At 38.6% G+C, this 18,521-nt stretch overlaps 1 protein-coding gene across 2 annotated transcripts in view; it reads right to left on the reverse strand.

The window, feature by feature from the left end:
* BTC (betacellulin) overlaps nt 1-5,905 on the reverse strand; it is a 48,016-nt gene extending 42,111 nt beyond the window's left edge. Inside the window, exons 1-2 of one of the 2 annotated variants that reach the window (XM_010342602.3) lie at nt 5,480-5,905; nt 4,874-4,948 (exon numbers count right to left, since the gene is read on the reverse strand). In XM_010342602.3, coding sequence (XP_010340904.1) covers nt 4,874-4,948; nt 5,480-5,543 — 139 coding nt within the window. In that variant the 5' untranslated portion in view covers nt 5,544-5,905. The remainder of the gene's footprint in view (nt 1-4,873; nt 4,949-5,479) is intronic. The other variant, XM_010342603.3, reaches the window with a different exon arrangement.
* Nucleotides 5,906-18,521: the final 12,616 nt, after the last annotated feature.

Below are 18,521 nucleotides of genomic sequence, written 5' to 3' on the forward strand. Positions count from 1 at the left end.
AGTAACAACAATAGTACTTTTCATTAACCTGCTTAGTACTGTGCCATGACCAAAAGAATTATGCATTTGGATAACTTAATGTTTTGCTGATGGCAATAGTTAATAATCAACTTTCAGGAACAAATCTCATACCAGGTCAGCCTATTTGGCAAAGCCAGTCAGCTGCCATCTCAGCAAGGAGCTGGGTATCAAAAGTAAGTCATTGTTAGCAAATCTGAAGGCACCGAAGATAGGATACAAAGAGTTCTGGGAGAAAGCAAAAGCTTCCCACATTTTGATTATCCAGCTAGGAAAGTGTGTCATGGAGAGAGGGAGTAGATGTGAGTGTGTATGTGAGGAAACAGCAAAGTTCACATCAAGATCTTTGTAACACACTATGAGAAGCTACTGGCCTAGAAGGACTTTCTGGACTATCCTCACTCAGATTCATTCTTTCAGCAAATATTTACTGAGCACCTACTATACATAGGCACTGGACTATAACTGTGAACAATTCCTGCTGTCATGGAGCTTACATTCCAATGAAACAATTCAAAGCACTTTTGAAAGCGTGGCCTTGGTGGAGAAATTCCTGCCCTATTTTCCTTTCCTTGCTTCCAATGGTGAGTATTATGGCAGTTTCCTTCGATCGAAGTACAAACTCTAACACTCCATTGGCTTAATAAGCACTGATTCCTATTCTTTCTTTTTTAGACAAATGCCTATGAAATAATTGAAAAGTTATCTGACTATTCACAAAGTTAAAATCGTAATAATACATTGAATATTACCTGCCAATTATTATTCTAAAATCTTTTCCTGTATTGTCTCATTTTATCCTCAAAACAATTCTGTTTCTCTGAATAATAGTTACTTTTAATAACATTCTATAGGTGAGAGAATTACATGAAAGGAGTTTAAGTAACTTTCTCAATGTTATAAAGCAACCATTATAGAATAACAATAGTTACACATGGCTATCTGTTCCTAAGCATCTGAAAAAATTTTGTCCCAAGAAAACTCTTCTAAAATAATGTATTTTTCATTTTCTTGTATATGGAAACAACTTTTGACATTGCATCATCATCCATTCTTCTAAAATGATAGTTTTATTTCTTTTTAATTAAGGCAATTATTTATATAATTCAAATAAATCTGACAGCCCCATCTTAATAAAATTGCCTAAAATATTAAAATTGCCTTTTAAATATTTTACTTTCCCAGTGCAGTCTAACTTTTGTGTCTGATATCAATGCTAGGCAAGTACAGTAAAGCTCTTCATTGCATAAAATTAGGATCAAAATTGGCAGGTGAAGAAGAATTTGTAGAGGCATTTATTTTTTCAAAAGTAGATACAGATTTTACTCTTGCAGCTTTATGTTTTACATTTGTTCCCTTCTAACAAAACCAGTCAAAATAAAACTTTTCTGAGGATTTTTATCAATTACCATAACTAGTGGGAGCAGGAATTTAAGAAATGAAGGCAACAGAAAGACTTCTCATAAATTAGTAGAGCCTGATGACATTCAGGAAGTATACAGAATCAAAATGTCAAAAAAAAATTTAAGAGTTATTGATAACAATTAATGATTCATTCCGTGCTTTCCTACTGGCTACTATAATCACTCATACTTACCTAGAAATTCTATGTTTTGGGCACATTTTAAGTGCTTTACATAGTAATGCATTTAATTCACATAATTGCATTGGTCCTATTACTGTTAGCTTTTACAGGTGAAGAAACAGGCCAAGTAGGTTTAAGAGACTTGCCTGAAGTTTCAGAGCCAGCAAGTCATGGCACCAGGGGGCATGCCCTAAAGGTCTGGTTCAGAGTCTACAGGCTTGACGATTATATGACCCTGCCTCAAGATATGCTCTTTTTACCCATTTTCAGTAATTGCCATATAGGTTCTACCAGGGAGACTATGAAGCAATGTCACCCCTTCTTCATCTGCCCAAAGGAGCATCCCCTAGGTGATGGTGCTTTAAGCAGACGAGAATATACAGGAGTCACTCACAAGTTCAAGACTAGAATCAGACTAGAACGCCCAGAATGACACCAGACACAGGCCAAATTAAAGCACCTGGTCTGTCCAGTTCCAACTGAACATTATCAGCCAGGCTGCCCTAGCCCTGAGTTAAAGGAAGACAGGGTTTCCTGGAAGCAAGGAAGAGCCAGGAGTTCAAGAATCCTAGGAATAGCCAGAGCCAGGGATGGCATAGATGTATGGGTAGGTTGCAGGGAAAGCAAAGGTGTAGGAGACAACTAGGATGAGCTTACATGCTTTTTAAATAAGCCAAATAACTGGTTTTGGTTTCCAGTATTGGTTTTTCTTGTTACATGCAATGCAACATCTCTGCACTTCAGTGTCCTATCTCTCCCTAGATAGGACATTCTTCACTTGAATGTCCTAATTCACTGCCTACCTAATTCAGCAACAAATATTTATCTGCTATGATCTCTTGAGACCAGGAGTTTAATATCAGCCTGACCAAATGGCAAAACCCTGTCTCTTCAAAAAATATGAAAATTAACCAGGCGTGATGGTGAGTGCCTGTCATTCCAGCTACTCAAGAGGCTAAGACAGGAGAGTCGCTTGAACCCTGGAGGCGAAGCTTGCAGTGAGCTGAGATCATGCCACTGCACCCCAACCTGAGCAAAAGAGCAAGACTTCATCTCAAACAAACAAACAAACAAACAAAAACAGGAGGAAAATACGAGACCTTTTTGGAAAATCTCATTTTTTTTTAGAAAGTAAGATTAAATGGCTCAGGATTTCTACTGACTTAGAAAATGCCTTTAAACAGTTTTAGAAAATAAAACCAAATTAATGCACATAAAGAATATCAATAACACATGAACAAATAACTTTATTTATATTAAATATGTTTGTACTATATAACCTGCTTATGGTATACTTTCTTTTTCTATCTCCAACCCCACTTCTGTCTTTATAAAATTTCCCAAAGAAAGTAGTACATAATTTGCATATATTTGATGGAAATTATGCTGTAAAGATCCATCAACTAAATGCCAGATGTATTTAAGGAGCATCTACATTTATAGTAGACATAAGCCATTCCTAATTTAAATCACATGTTACGTTGTTTAATTTTTGAAAAGAATATGACAGTGGAAAGAGCATCCTCATCTAATGAGGCCTCTTCATTTTACAAATGAGAAAAATAATGCCCAGAAAGTTGTAACTTACAGACATTTCAGAGTCATGAAATGGCAGAGCTGGAACCAGGGCTCATGTCTGCTCAATGCCTATTCTCATTGCATTTCCACCATCACACACACACACACACACACACACACACACACACACACACTACTGCCTCATGCATCATATTACATTTTTTTCCAAAAAGTAAATAGAACATGTGACATAATTTAGAAAACGGACTTAAAAGTAAAGTGTGGACAGAAATAGGACCACTTAATGGAAACGGTGATGTCAACAAATTACATCCTTTAGCATTTTGCAAGAATTAGAGTTTTAAGGGACTCTAGGGACCAAATTTGATTTCCCAAGCCAATCATTTAACAGAGTGGTTGTATATTTAGGTTATCTTGAGTTTACAATAGCACCGGATTCGAGTTTTGCTTTTTGTTTTTCATTTCTGCCTTTTGACAGGTTTAGAGAAGAAAATACTGTATGATAGCAAAGGGGAAAGAATGTCCATCAATCTTAAATAGTCATTTCTACTATGACACTTTCTGCTAAAACATCACCCTAATTTAGGTCCCAATTAGCTCATGCCCAGATTATACCTATGAGACAATCAGGTTTTCTGGCCCACAGGCCCCCTCCCCTCTTCCCATATTGCACGTTACTGCAAGATTTACCCCCTTTAAATCATTGTTTGCATCGTATCACTCCGTCATCAAGCCCTGTGATGGTGTGCGTTTAATTGCTTATTGAATCTTGTTCAGATACTTTAATCTGGCTTTTTCAGTTCTTCATAATCTGTCTGCCTCTCAGAAATTCTACTCTTTCCAGTAAAGCATGCTCATTCACATCGCCATCCCTTTTGCTTTTTCCCTTTTCTCTGTTCCCTCTTTCCTCTCTGCTATTGCAAACTCTACCAAGCCTCAGCCATCCGTGTCCTCCATTCAGCCTTTCCTCACTATTCCAGCCCCCACTGATGAGCTCTCTCTCCCTTTTCTGATTTCATGAATGTTTCCAGAGGTTACACTGCTGGGCTTGCATTTCCAAATTCAGCCTAAGTTCTCAGGCAGGAATCATGTTTTATCTTAGGAATCTCATGAGCCCTCTCCCCACCTCCATTCCTACAAACCTCAGCACCTTGGTGATTATGGCAGATTTTCAGTGAATACTTTGGCTGTTGGACAGTCCAGACAGGTGGAGGAAGAGAATGCCAGATACATGCATGCGATGCTGGCAAAAGCATCAGTACTATTTCTAGGGTTAAGTCTCAACCCCACTGCTCTTCTTCATGAATGTGCACATTCACTCTACCACTAAATTGTTACTGACTCCTTCCTCTTCAGGGTTTGTTAAATAAGTTTCTTTTCTCTAACCTTGATCCTAAATCTGATCCACCTTCACCCAACTTCACTGTACCTAAATGAAAGTTTTCATTTAAGCTCCCCCTCTTTTTCTTCCATAAGAGAAATTTCCATTCTTTTTCATTTGTGGTGTCCCCAGCCTTGAAGACAGGAGTGATATCGTGGCGACACTTCAGCTATGTGTGGTAGACTCTCCTCCTACTACATAAATGCTGCAAACCTAGATGTGTCTATATCCCTGCTAAGATTAGAAAATGTCTGATTTCCCTTCCCTTCCCTGCCCGTCAAAATGACCATGATGCAGAGGGTATACTTTGAGACGTTGGGATCTTTTCTACCTAGGAGCTTTCTCATTACCTTCCTGCGGTGGAGGGCGAGAGGAGTCCTGCTTCCAGTTCTGAAGTTCCAGTTCTGCTCTTTGAGTGCTGACTCCTAAAGAAGCAGGAGAGACCCTCTGGAGGGTTCTAGACATCCCGCTACTCCTCTTCCCGCTAGCATTCCCTAACGCCAGGTGATCACACCTTAAGTCAGAGTTCCCGTTCTTCCGCCTCCTGCAGGGTATGCTACTGGGTCTATAAGCCCACGTGAGCTTCTTTAACGGATTTTCCTGCTCCCCCCGCCCCCTCCCCGGGGGACACCCGGCCAGCGCCGCCAGGCCCTCTGCTGTGCGCACAAGGCAGCCGCTGGCGACCTGCGCTCAGTACTGGCAACGCGGCCCGCGGAATCGCTTCCGCCCTGGGGCCTCCTCAAGCGCTAGGGAAGCCTCCGACAGGTGCAGCCCCAGGTGTCCAATTGCCGGATCCTTAACCTCGCGCTCTCCCAGACTTCAAAGTTCTCCGACCCGCCCTGCCAGCCCAAGCTCGCCCTCTTGTCCAGATGCCAGCGCGGTTCAGGGTTCACCCTCCCCACGACTCCAGCCCCAGACTTTCCTCCTGGTCACCAGTTCCCAGCACGGCCACTTACCCAGGGCAAGGGCCAGGAGCAGTGGCAGGGAGCTGGCGCCGCTGCCCGGGGCGGCCGGGTCCATCAACCCCGCTCTGCGGGGCCGGGCAGCCCCTAGACAAGTCTCCCTCCTTCTTCGACCTCTTCCAGGGCCTCGGGCGCCTGAGAGGGTGCCTGGAAACTAATCCCGGAGCCAGAAGGAAACGAAACTACTTCCTAGGCTGGCACCCTGGCTACAGGGCAGGGAAACACCCAGGGCGGGCGGCCCGCCGGCTCCGTGAATGTCGCCGGGAGGAGGGAGCCTCCTATTTATCCCCGCTCCTCCTGCACACACCCCGCCGAAGAGGCGCAGAACTTGGTCCTGGGAGCCTCCACGCTGCTCCCACCCAAATTGCCCCACACCCAGACCCACACCCAGGGACATATTCGGACTGCCCTCGGACCAGCTCACCACTCCCCCTGCTGGGTCTCACCTGACTGTTCGTTTCCCTCCCCCTTAGGACGTAAACAAGGTAGGGAGGGAGATGTGAAGAATGCGCGTGGAGGGGTGTTGGGTGTGCACGTGGAGTCTGCAGGCTGACCTAAACTCTTGGAAGTCACCGAGGAAGACTCAAGAGACCCAAACGTGTTCTGGAATTCCGACTCCCTTATTTCAGAGCATTGCTAGTGTCATGGAGAGACTAGAGTCACCATTCACTGTGGTTGGCTTCAGGCATTTGATAATGCAGGCGATTTCAAGAGTCATTGTTGCCTTTAAAAGTCTTGATGCCATAGCGAAACCTCATCTCTACAAAAAAACACAAAAAAAATAAAATAAATAATTGATCATAGTGGTGTGCACCTGCAGTCCCATCTATTACTGAGGCTGAGGCAGGGAGATGGCTTACGCCTGGGAGGTGGAGGTTGCAACAAGCCTAGATCGTGTCACTTCACTCCAGCCTGGGCGCAAGAGTGAGACACTGTCTCAAAACAACAAGGATAGCCCAAATAAAATAAATAAATGGAAAAAAAGAAAAGAAAAAAGTCTTCAAGTTAGTGTCTTAGCGAGTGTCTGTGTGTATTGTCTTCTAATAATTTGTGGAATTTGTGGTCATCCGGATCTACTTTAGAAACTTCATTTGTATTTCTATTTATTCATTTACTAATTTATTCAGTATATTTTCATTTAATTGCACTAAGCAATTTCTGAAACAGAAAGACATCCTCACAGTTTTCAGAGAAAGAAAGCAGCATCCAATTTTACCTTATGTGGTTACATATTTGCCTCCAAGGTAACCAAAAGGTACAGCCATTTTTATGTTGATCTGTGTTCCTCATATAAGATTTATATGGGTAATTATGCCTCTCAGTACAGAAGTTTTATTTCTATAGCATCCGAAAGTCAGGTAAACCTTATTTTACATATGAAATGTAGTTTGGGTGTCTGCCTCTTCCTCCCCATCCTATTGTTTAAATTACATAAATTATTATGCACTCTTGTCCCACAAATGACATTTCATTTCAAAACTAATTCAAATTATTTTACTGCCCCAGGCAGCTGATATATCCAGTGAAATAAAAATCAGCTTTTAATTTTCAGAATCCCATTCTAGCCCCACATGACAGCTCATAAAACATTGATAGAGAGGACAGAAATGAGGTTTAGAGAAACCCAAAGTTGTAAGATGGAAGGTTATTTCACCCCACCTTAAAAGAGCAGAAGCACTGGAAGCAAATGGATTTTGGCAGAATCACCCTCCCTCTCAACACTTCCACTCTGCCTTTTTCCTTTCTGATATTCTCTCCATCTCAGCATTAGTGCCTCTTACTCTTAAAGTATCTCTTACTCTAAGATGGCATTCAGCCTAGCCAACAGCTGTCCTCTTAGCCCCAAAAGAATGCTACAATTTTGTTTTTCTTTTTCATAGATACAAAAAAAAAAAGCAAGTCCTAAACAAAAAGTATTATATGTTTGTTGAGCATTGGACAATCCCGGGACTTGGTGTAAGTATTCATCACCCATGCCATTCAAGCGGTAAATTAACTTTTTCAGGCCACTAGAATACAAAGTGGTGTAATTTAATATACTAAATGGGACAGATAAATTAATAACTTTCCCTGATGGCTTTATTTACTGCCATAAATAAAATAAACGCTCCCAAGACTATGCCTTCCAAATTTTCTGACACTGTTTTTCCCAGCCTTCAAAGCTCTCTGACCCGCCCTGCCAGCCCAAGTGCACCCTCTTGTCCAGATGCCAGCTCGGTTCAGGGTTCACCCTCCCTGCAACTCCAGCCCCAGACTTTCCTCCTGGTCTCCAGTTCTCAGCACAGCCACTTACCCAGGGCAAGGGCCAGGTTGACACTGGATATCCAATCTCTTCAAGGTTAAGAGACTTTTCCTTTCTTCTTTTTGTTTGTTTCTTTTTTTCACATTCTTTCTCTCTCTCTCCTTCTCCTCCTTCTTTTTCTCCTTCCCCCTCCACCTCTCTCTCTCAAGTCACTTGCTTATGGGGAAAGGTAAATCTGGAATACAATCATTAAGTTTGGAAGAGTAGAAGGTAACCATTGATTTTCCTGGGTCCTCAGTCATGTCACTGAGTTGCATCTCAATACTTTAGTTTATAAGCTGAGCTGTTACTAAGAGAAGAATAGACCGAAGTTACAAGGTAGACCAGAGTCACAAGGTGAAACTTGTATCCCCAGTAACCCCAAGCTAGGAATTGCTTGAGTGGTGTTTTTCCTGTGCCAGGTGTAGGCAGGTATAACCAGTCCTCCCAAATCTGGTATGAGGCTGAAGTAGATTCCTTTGGAGGGCCTTTAAGCATCAACCTTTTCGTCTTCCCACACAGAGCAGCCTGCAGCTGGGACAGTCCTCCCCCTCTTCTAGACAGGACAAAGTAAACTTGTAGTTACTTATGGGGCACAATATATAAACAGACACATGTGGTGATGGAAAGGAAAATTTCTGAATGAATTTTTTTCTAGATCATTATCTATTCTCCAAATTAAGACTTTAAGGCATTCAGTAATATAGAAAGATTTCCTAAAGACCATCAACCTTATTTAATATAATAAAAGTGGGTGATTGAAAGACATTTTTAAAATTGTAATTTTTATAGTAATGATAAACATCACGCATTGTAGATTGTTAAAAATTAGTGGTGCAGTTATATAGAGAGAACTTTCAAATATTTTATTTAAAACTACTAAATTGGTCTCTAAGAAAATATTAATGAAAAATCACTGCTCAAAAGCTGCATTCAGGTAATTTTATTTTTCAATTTAATTGTTCTGAGGGAGATAATTTTTTTGGTTTTTTTTTTCCCTGCCTACTTTCTTGCATCTTCCTCTTCAGTCTAGGGGATCCACTTTTTATATGTATATCTCAATGTCTTTGACTCAATCTCTTTTAAATGGCAGCTTAACATATGTCAATAAACCTCAAAAATAATTGTCTCTGTGACATTATACCTGCTAGTTTCTGGTCACCATGATGATCTTTTTCTTTGACCATACTGAAACATACTTCAAAAATAAACTTCTGATTTTAAAAAAATTCTGGGCTTTTATGCTGGCTCTAGTTGTAGGCTAAGAGAGCAAATACCTATATGTTCCTAGACATCTCCTCTTAATGTGCTTGACACAGTGGCTTCATCTCTTCCTACCTGGTCCCAGATTCTTATCAAGGTAAACATTCCTCTAGGTGGGACAACAGAGCTGGAATATTATGTACAATTGGTTATGGAATCTGTTCAGTCTGCTTAGTTTGGATCTGTGTCACTCGATGGCTGAACCCCAAACTACTTACCTCTCTGAACCTTAATTTCCTCATTGATAAAACGTGATGGTAATAACTTTCACAGGTTTTTATGATTCCCAATAATATATATCTCCAGAGAAAAGATCTGGCATATTAGAAACTGTTCAGTGAATTGTAGTTGGTAGTAGCAGCAGTAGCAGTAGCAGTAGTATTGGTAGGATGGGTGTCTCACTACGTGGCTGGTCTCAAACACCCGGCCTGAAGTAATCCTTCCTCCTCAGCCTCCCAATATGCTGGTATTACAGGCATGAGCCACCACTTTCCACTGAGAGTTGTTATGTCATTATAAAATTTTACATGGTACATAGCGAGAACCAGCAGGAACAAGCATCCTTACTAACCATCTCTTACTAACAGTTGAGATAGAGAGAAAGAAAAGCACAGCGCAACACTTTGCTGGGAAAGTAACACTGAGCTAAAATTCCATGGATTTGGGTACAATTTTTGCCTCTTCATATACCCTTAGACCTCTCTAACCACCTTCTCTATCCTTTTTATTTCTCCTTCCTCCTTCAATTCTCTTTAGAGACCACAATAGTATGTAACCCAAAATTTTTAAAAAAATGTGTTGAATATAAACAAAGTTCTGTGATTTGAGGGCCTAAATAAATGAGCTACCTAGTTTCCCAAAATGCAAAGAAATAAATTCATCTATTAAGTCAAAAAATGAATGTGGTGGTGGTAGTGGTGGTGGTGGTGTTGTTCTTGTTGAGATGAAGTCTCTTTCTGTGCCCAGGCTGAAGTACAGTGATGCACTCTCTGCTCACTGCAACCTCCGCCTCCTGGGTTCAAGCGATTCTCCTGCCTCAGCCTCCCAAGTAGCTGGGATTACAGATGTGCGTCACCACGCCCAGCTAATTTTTGTATTTTTACTAAAGACAGGGTTTCACCATGTTGGCCAGGCTGATCTTGAACTCCAGACCTCAGGTGATCCACTCACCTTGGTCTCCCACAGTGCTGGGATTACAGGTGTGAGCCACCATGCCCAGCCAAAAAACAAACATTTAATGAGTTTACAACAAAGTAACAAAGCTTTACATGATCATTCTCCCTCCTTCCCCCAACTTCTTAGTTAGGAGAAATGGTGACAGGAGGGAGTATGAAATGAGGAGCAGCAAAGCTGGAGAAGAGAGGGGGCTTAACTTCAAAAAAGTCTTTCATAGGTGTAGAATGATATCTTAAAGGAGTAAAAAAGAAAAAGGTAAAATCTACCTTTTGTATCATCTTAGTTTCTCATCCTCCTTTTGTTTTAAGGTGACATCAATATATGTGTTATTAACCTCAAAATAATTTAATGGTCCTTATGATTCCCCCAAACAATTCAATTATATGTTCAGTCTAACAATCCTTGGAATTTAAGCTTTTTTTTTTTTTTCAGAGATAACTATATGCCTTCCTTTAATGACACATTTAAATTGCTTTCATATTTCTCAGTGTTAATTTTTTCTGAAATATTTATTTAGCCTTGTAATATATACCTGCCATCTATCTATAAATACAGCATTCTCAAAATGCTAAAACTGATGTAAACTCTTCAGAAATTACTTAGCAGAAAATAAGATATCATGTTTACAGAATAGTCTGAAATTATTGTCCTTTGTCTTTAAAGTGTATTGAAAGTTCTTGTTATTGTCCCTATTAATCTCTATAAGATACTTTTAATAATTTGGTCCCCAGCACTATCACCTACTAATAGTCCACATAACTAGTTAGTTTTGAGATCCAAGGGGTATAATCCACAAATGCAAAGAAGTTTAAGCCAAAAAAAAATAAAACCAGCATTACTCTCTAAATTTACTATGTTTAGGCTTTTGAGAGATAAGAAAAAGTAGTATCTATTTAATTTAATAAGAAATAATCATCTACATTTGTACAATACTTTCTCATATATTAATCATTTGAATTTAAAGTAACTGCTGAGATAGGCAGACAGTATTGTATTCCCATCTTAATGCAAGGAAATAGACGTCTGTATAGTCAAGTGATTGGTCCAACTTTCAAAATAACTCCTAGAACCAAGGTCTAAAGGCAGCAAGGCTTAATAAAGAGAGTGTCTTAGTTGGCTCAAGCTACCATAACAAAATACTATAGACTGGGTGGCATAAACACCAAAAATTTATTTTCTCACATTTCTGGAAGCTTGGCAGTAAAAGATCAGGTGACTCGGTCCTGGTGAGGGCTCTTCTCCTGGCTTGCAGATGGCCACCTTCTCACCGTATGCTCATATGGCCTTTTTTCACCATGTTAAGAGAGATAGGGAGGTCTCACTCTTTCTTTTTCTCTTCTTGTGAGGCCACCAATCCTAACAGATTAGGACTTCCTTATTATGACCTCATTTAACCCGAATTACCTCCTGAAAGTCCTATCTCCAAGTCACGCTAGGGGTTAGGGCTTCAATGTATGAATTTTGAGGGAATACAAACACTCAGTTCATAACATAGAGTTTGGGTTTGGGAATTAGACAGGTCTAGCTCTGCCACTTTTTTCTTTTTAATAAAGCTTTTTATGTTTAAAATATTTAGATTTAAAGAAAAATACCTAAAATATTACAGAGAGTTTCTGTACATCTTGTGTCTAGTCTCTCCTGCTGTTAATAATTTACCTTAGTATGTTTCATTTGTTACGACTAAACAGCAAACATTAGTGCACTGCTATTAACTAAAGTCCATATTTTATTTACATTTTATTAGATTTTGTCTAATTTTTTTTTTTCTGTTCCAGTGTGTCACTCTGGAGATCACGTTATCTTTAGTTGACTTTGGCTCTGACAGTTTTTCAGACTTTGTTTTTGCTGAACTTGCAAGTTTTGAAGAGTACTCAGCAGGTATGTTAGAGCATGTTCTTCAATTGTTGCTTTTCTGATGTCTTTCTCACAGTTAGAGTTTTCTGGTTTGAGGAAAGAAGACCATAATGATAACATATCATTTCTGCTGATTTTATGAAAGGTGAATAATGTCAACATGAGTTACTCATTCTTGATATTGACCTTGGTCACCTGGCCAAGTTCATTTTGTCAGGTTTCTCCATAGTAAGTTATTCTTTACCTCCTCCCACTCCCCATACTGTATTCTGGAGAGAAATCACTATATTCATCCCACACTTACTGGTGGAAAATTATGCTCTACCTCTCTGAGAGAGGAGTATCAACATAAATTATTTAGCATTTTGCAAAGGAGATTTTTCTATTCTCTTATATTTATTTATTCAGTCATTCATTCATATTGGTATGAATTCATGGATTTATTTCATATTTGCTCTATAATCCGAAACAACCTGCATCTCTGTTACCGCTGCTGAATGAATGTTTTAATAAGTACAAGTTATTTTTCCTTTGCTCTTCACTGCAGTCATGTAAGAAATAAGTTCTGGTAAAGATTTTGTTACAACAAAACACAAATTGACAAATTGGATCTTATTAAACTAAAGTGCTTCTGTACAACAAAAGAAACTACCAACAGAGTAAATAGACAAACTACAGAATGGGAGAAAATATTTGCAACCTATGTATATAACAATTGTCTAATGTATAGAATATATAAGGAACTTAAACAAATTAACAAGCAAAAAACCAACAGCCCATTATAAAGTGGGTAAAGAACATGAACAGACATTTCTCAAGAGAAGACTTACAAGCACCCAACAAGCATATAAAAGGATGCTCAGTGTCACTAGTAATTAGAGAAATGCAAATCAAAACCACAATGAGATACCATCTTATACCAGCCATAATTGCTATTATTAAAAGGTCAGAAAATAACAGATGCCAGCAAGGTTTCAGAGAAAAGGAACACTTATACACTGCTGGTGGGAATGTAAGTTAGTTCGGTCATTGTGGAAAGCATTTGGAGATTTCTCAAGAACTCAAAAGAGAACTACCATTCAACCCAGCAATCCCATTACTGAATGTATACCCAAAAGAATATGAATCATTCTACTATAAAGACACATGCACATGTATGTTCATTGCAGCACTATTCGCAATAGAAAAGACCTGGAATCAACTTAAATGTCCATCAGTGGTAGACTGGATAAAGAAAATGTGCTACATATACACCATGGAATACCACACAGACATAAAAAAGAATGAGATTGTGTCCTTTGCAGCAACATGATGGAGCTAGAAGTCAATAACCTAAGCAAACTAACACAGGAACAGAAAAACAAATCCTGCAGGTTGTCACTTATAAGTGGGAGCTAAATATTGAGTACACTTGGACACAAAGAAGGGAACAACAGACATCAGGGCTTACTTGAGGGTGGAAGGTGGGAGGAGAGTGAGGATTAAACAACCACATATTGGAAACTATGATTACTAACAATAAAATAATCTGTACCCCAAATCCCCATGACATGCAGTTTACTTATATAACAAACCTCCATAGGTATTCCTGAACCTAAAATAAAAGTTTTAAAATTTTAATTTAAAAAATAAGCTAAGATAGGATTACAAATAAATTTCAAAATTCAATGGCTTAAAAAACATTTATTACTTTTTTATGTAACTGTTTAGGGTGGGGCTAAAAGGAGCTACAGAGCCATGTAAAGACCCAGACTGAAAAAGCCTATGCCCTATACCATCTTCACATTTGTCTCCCAGTAAAATGTTTTCATTTTTTTAATGGAGGACAGAGCATGTACTGAAAAATTGCATGAGCCAGGCCTGAAAGTAGTAGATACCTTGTACGGTCACATTCCATTGACTAAAACTCAGTCACACAGCCATAACTTCTCAGGGAGGCTGGAAAATATAGTCTAGTTGTATTAAAAAAAAAGGAGAATGGATTTTCATGGACACACAGTCTGCCACAACTAGTAAATGAAATGAAAAGAACAAGTGTGTGAATACATATTTGCAGGATGATATCATTGACATGATTTTAAAAATGTCATCTACCACTAGAGATAATGATGCTGTTGCTAATGTTGGTTCTAGGCTGAAATTTTAATCATATAATGTGTAGGGGAAATGCTTTGGAGACTGTAAAGTTGTAAACAAGTGTGAAGTGTTAACGATTGTTTCTCATTTTAGCTTCGTGCATTAAAAAAAAATACATATTAAAAACATGTTAGACCCAACAATCATAACTAAGAATTTGTTCATTCTATTTGATGCTTTATCGTTATTGACATCACAATGTATATCTCCATGTTGTCAGGCAGCAATTGCAATAAAATTATTACTGCTGGAGCATACTCTCAAATGCTTAGAGGAAAATCCTGTAGACCAAAATGGAACACCCCTTTAAGTAATGCTGTATCACCAACACCTTTAAAAGGATAAAAAATATATTGTGTGGAAAAACAAAAATAGTAACAACTTAAAGTTAAAAGTGGTTAGAAAAAGTAAGACTTGGAATTTAACATTTTTAGAAAATATTTGACAATATATTTGCCTATTTATTTCTTTTTATGCATACTTATTACTAATATATAAGAATATGTATAAATTAAGACATTTCTTTCAATTAGGATAAAAGTAAAATTCCAAGTAATAAGAAAGTATTGGTCATTGTTTAACTTTTAATAAAAAATGTATTTCCTTAACATACATAAAGTAATACTACATTATATAAACAATAATTCATATGGACAAAGTGTGGCATTTGGCGCTCAAAATTATAAACTCCTTGACATTCTCTAGTCGGGGCTGGCACTCTTGGCATAGCAGGCTGATGCCTCAGCTGTTATTCCAAGGGCAACACAAGCTGTGGCCCAAAATATAGGCTCAAATGCCCTTTTTAGGTTGCTGAAATTCTAACTAAAATTTCTTCCTCCCTTGAGTACATTTCTTAGAGAAGCTCATAAAAAATGTAAAGTTGTTATCCAAGAGAGCTAACTCATTAAGACATTAAAATCCTTTAAATAGTAGATGAACTAATTTAGTAGAAGAGATAGGCAGTCACTTAGTGAGATATGACGGGTAATTTCTGACTGCTGCAAAACGTATCATTAAAGACTACAGGCTGGGATATCAGACTCAAAGCTGGGTCAGCTTGCCATGGGCAAATGTGCTGAATAGGGAGAAGGGGGAAAATGACAGCAAAAGGCAAAGGAGGGAAAGCCAAGACAATTTTTGTTTATCCTCCATTTTGTTTATGGTCCACTTTGGCCTTCGTTACAGTATTTCTTCCTGCTCCTCTATTCTTGTAGAAAGATCTGTAGAATTTCATTAGAAATACAAATCTAGATGAGATAACGCTGGCCTGTGGACCTGGGTAAAAGTGAACCTCAGGAAGGCAAACCCTGCCTTTCCTCTCTGCCTCATATTTATGAATAAAATCTAATTATCATGACAATTTTGCTTACATCTTCTACTAAATAATTTTACAAAGCATCTCTATCAAAATAATACACAAAAATCTATTTCTATATTTTCTTTTTTAATTTTCATCATAACCTTGTGAAATGTTATTTCTCCCACCTTAAAGATGAAAAACTAAGGCGAAAGTAAGTGAAATTATTTGCTTAAGGACACATAGAGAGTATGTGATATAACCTGATCTCACCCTCAGATCCTATAATTTAGAACTGTAGAATTATCTAACACAAGACCAGGCTCTCTTTTGGCATGTTAAGCTGTGCAGGTAAAATAAAATTGTAGGGGAGGTATTACAGGTAATCACATACATTCAATGACCAGTTCTGCATTCTGGAAGGAGGTGACATACATTGTGACAATGGAATCCTGCAGGCCTATGAATGCTCACCTGAGCCTGAGAGCAGGAGGTCCACATTGGTGGTATGGCCTCCTACCACTGCAATCATCATAGAAAAATATTTAACCTCCTCAGAAATCCTAGACCAACTTTACAGACTACAGCGAAAAGGGTAGGACTCATCAGAAAGTTTATTACACATCCCAGCTTCTAGATTCAATATCAAGAAAAAGAAAAGTACTTTGAACATACGGATGTTGAAATAAAACACTAAATGTCACTAAACTGTTCATCTGAATTGTCAGAACAATTAGCTCATCCTTTCATTTGATAAATTTTTCTGGAGAACCTACAATGAGCCAAGCAGAGTGACACTAAAGAATCTCATAGGTGCCCCTGTGCCTTTCCTCTGGGTCACATCCTGATCCTGTCCCCTGGATTTTATCAGATTTTGAAAAGAGGTAAGAAGATCAAGCTCAAGGACAAGAGAGCCATATTCCCTAGATATAAGGCAAAGCTAGCCTATCCTGTCTGCCTCATTTATCCCATATCATAATCTGGTCACGTAATGCCTCATAGCCTTCTCCAAGCAAATACGCAGTACTATGAAGAAAACATTGCCCTGTTTATTTGCTCCTCCTCCCAGCACAGTGGCCCATTGTGGATCTCTGAGGATTCCATTACGTCCCTGACTCATGTTAACGTTCCTCCTTTGCAATGAAATAAGAAAGAATGCACAGAGCGCCCCCTAGAGAGCAATGTAAGCGACCAACAATTGATTCATAAAGATTACAACAAATCCCATGAGAAAAAAAATAATCAGAAGGCATTTTTAGAAAATGCTACTTTATATTTGCTAATATCATAGGAAAAGTAAGTTAAAAAGTTAAACAAGGAGGACAGTATAATCTTGAAATTTTAATTTTAAGTAAGGACACAACCTGGGTTCAAAACTTAGCATTGTTCTTTGGCAGCTATGTGACCTTGAACAAGTTACTTAGCTTTTTCAAACCCAAATTTTCACATCATCAAACTGAAAATTATAGCAGGGCTACTCGTAGGGTTCTTGTAAGATTCAAACGGAAAATTAACGGCTTGTAGCATGGTGCCTGGTACATAACAGACATTCAATATTCATTATTATAATGATATTTAAGATAGCCTCGAAGTTATCCCAAGATTTGGTACAATTGCAGCAATCATTGGAAGAGTATATTAGAAAGAAGCAGTCTTGTTAGAAGATGTAGAGAGTTAAACCTGTATGAGACTAACAAGTCCTGAAAGCAGACCTTATGAAGCATGGTGGAAAGTATCAGGGTGAAGACAAAAAAAAACGGGCTGTTGGGGGCAAGGGGGGCTAGAAATCAAAACTAACACTGTTGTGAAAATATCTTGCAAATTACTGGCCAGATAAAACATAGATTTCTAGACTTCATAATGGCAAAATTGTTAGAAAGAAAGCATTTTTCTTTCTACTTTTGCCCCATTTCAGCTCATCAAATAATATACTGAATATCTACCTTGCACCAGGCTTTATGTTAGGAAGTGCTGTTATTACTCAAATGGAAACATCATATATGAGGGCCCTCTGCTATAGACACACTTATTCTGGACAAGCTGGATGCTCCTGCCCACCTAGCTATTCCATAGAAGGTCACCTTAACAGGTAGGGAAGGAATTCCTTCAGTTAAGAGTACATGAGTACCTTATTCCTCTGCTAGAATAATAACAACAATGAACACTTACTGTGTACCAGGCACTGTTCTACACACTTTAAGTACATTAATTTTTTTAAATGTTTGCCACATATATTATGAATTATATACTATTGCTACCCTCATTTCACCATTGAGAAAACTAAAACAGAAGTTGAATAATTTGCCCAAGATCACTTGGGTAAAATGTGGCAGAGCTTTGCTGTATGTGCTATATACGTGCAAGTTCTGAACCCTGAGCACACACTTCAAAGCCAATGACAAATCCAGTAGTAAATCACTGACTCTGACTTTGAAGAGCTCAAATAATATTTGGGGGGCTGCGGAGAGGTCAGTCCTAAGACCACCTGCTGGAAGTCGCATTTGGGAACAACAGTGTACCTAACGATTTCTTCACTTTCCTTCCTGAAAAATCATGTCACTTCAAAATATAAAGGAAGAGATGGGACAAATAATTGCTTTGGATGTAATTCTAACTCACAGGAGGTATTGGTTGTATAGTTAAGGTGAAATAAATCACGGAAGAAAAATGTCTACGCAACCCTAGAATCAGTGATGGTCACATAGGGGAAAGCTGGAGTCCACTCTGTAGTCTCAGTTGAAAGAAGGCAGACCTTCAAAAGCATGTCAGGGAAAAACAGGCATGTTAAATTAATAGGGCACATGAAGCTAAAAGAGGTGAATGAATGTTTCAAGAGTTAAAAGTGCTCAAGAACACATGATTCCAGTTATGTAATTATCAACAATTTCAGTTAGAGGCTGTCACAGACCTCTGAAGTGTGTGAAAATGATTCAGGACCGCAGAAAGGTTGCCCTAATTATGTTCATAATAAAAATATCATAAAAAGACCTAGCCCTATTGTTCTGTACCAGTGGCATGAATCACATACA

Source organism: Saimiri boliviensis, chromosome 3, assembly GCF_048565385.1.
Source record: "Saimiri boliviensis isolate mSaiBol1 chromosome 3, mSaiBol1.pri, whole genome shotgun sequence".
Lineage (NCBI taxonomy): Eukaryota > Metazoa > Chordata > Mammalia > Primates > Cebidae > Saimiri > Saimiri boliviensis.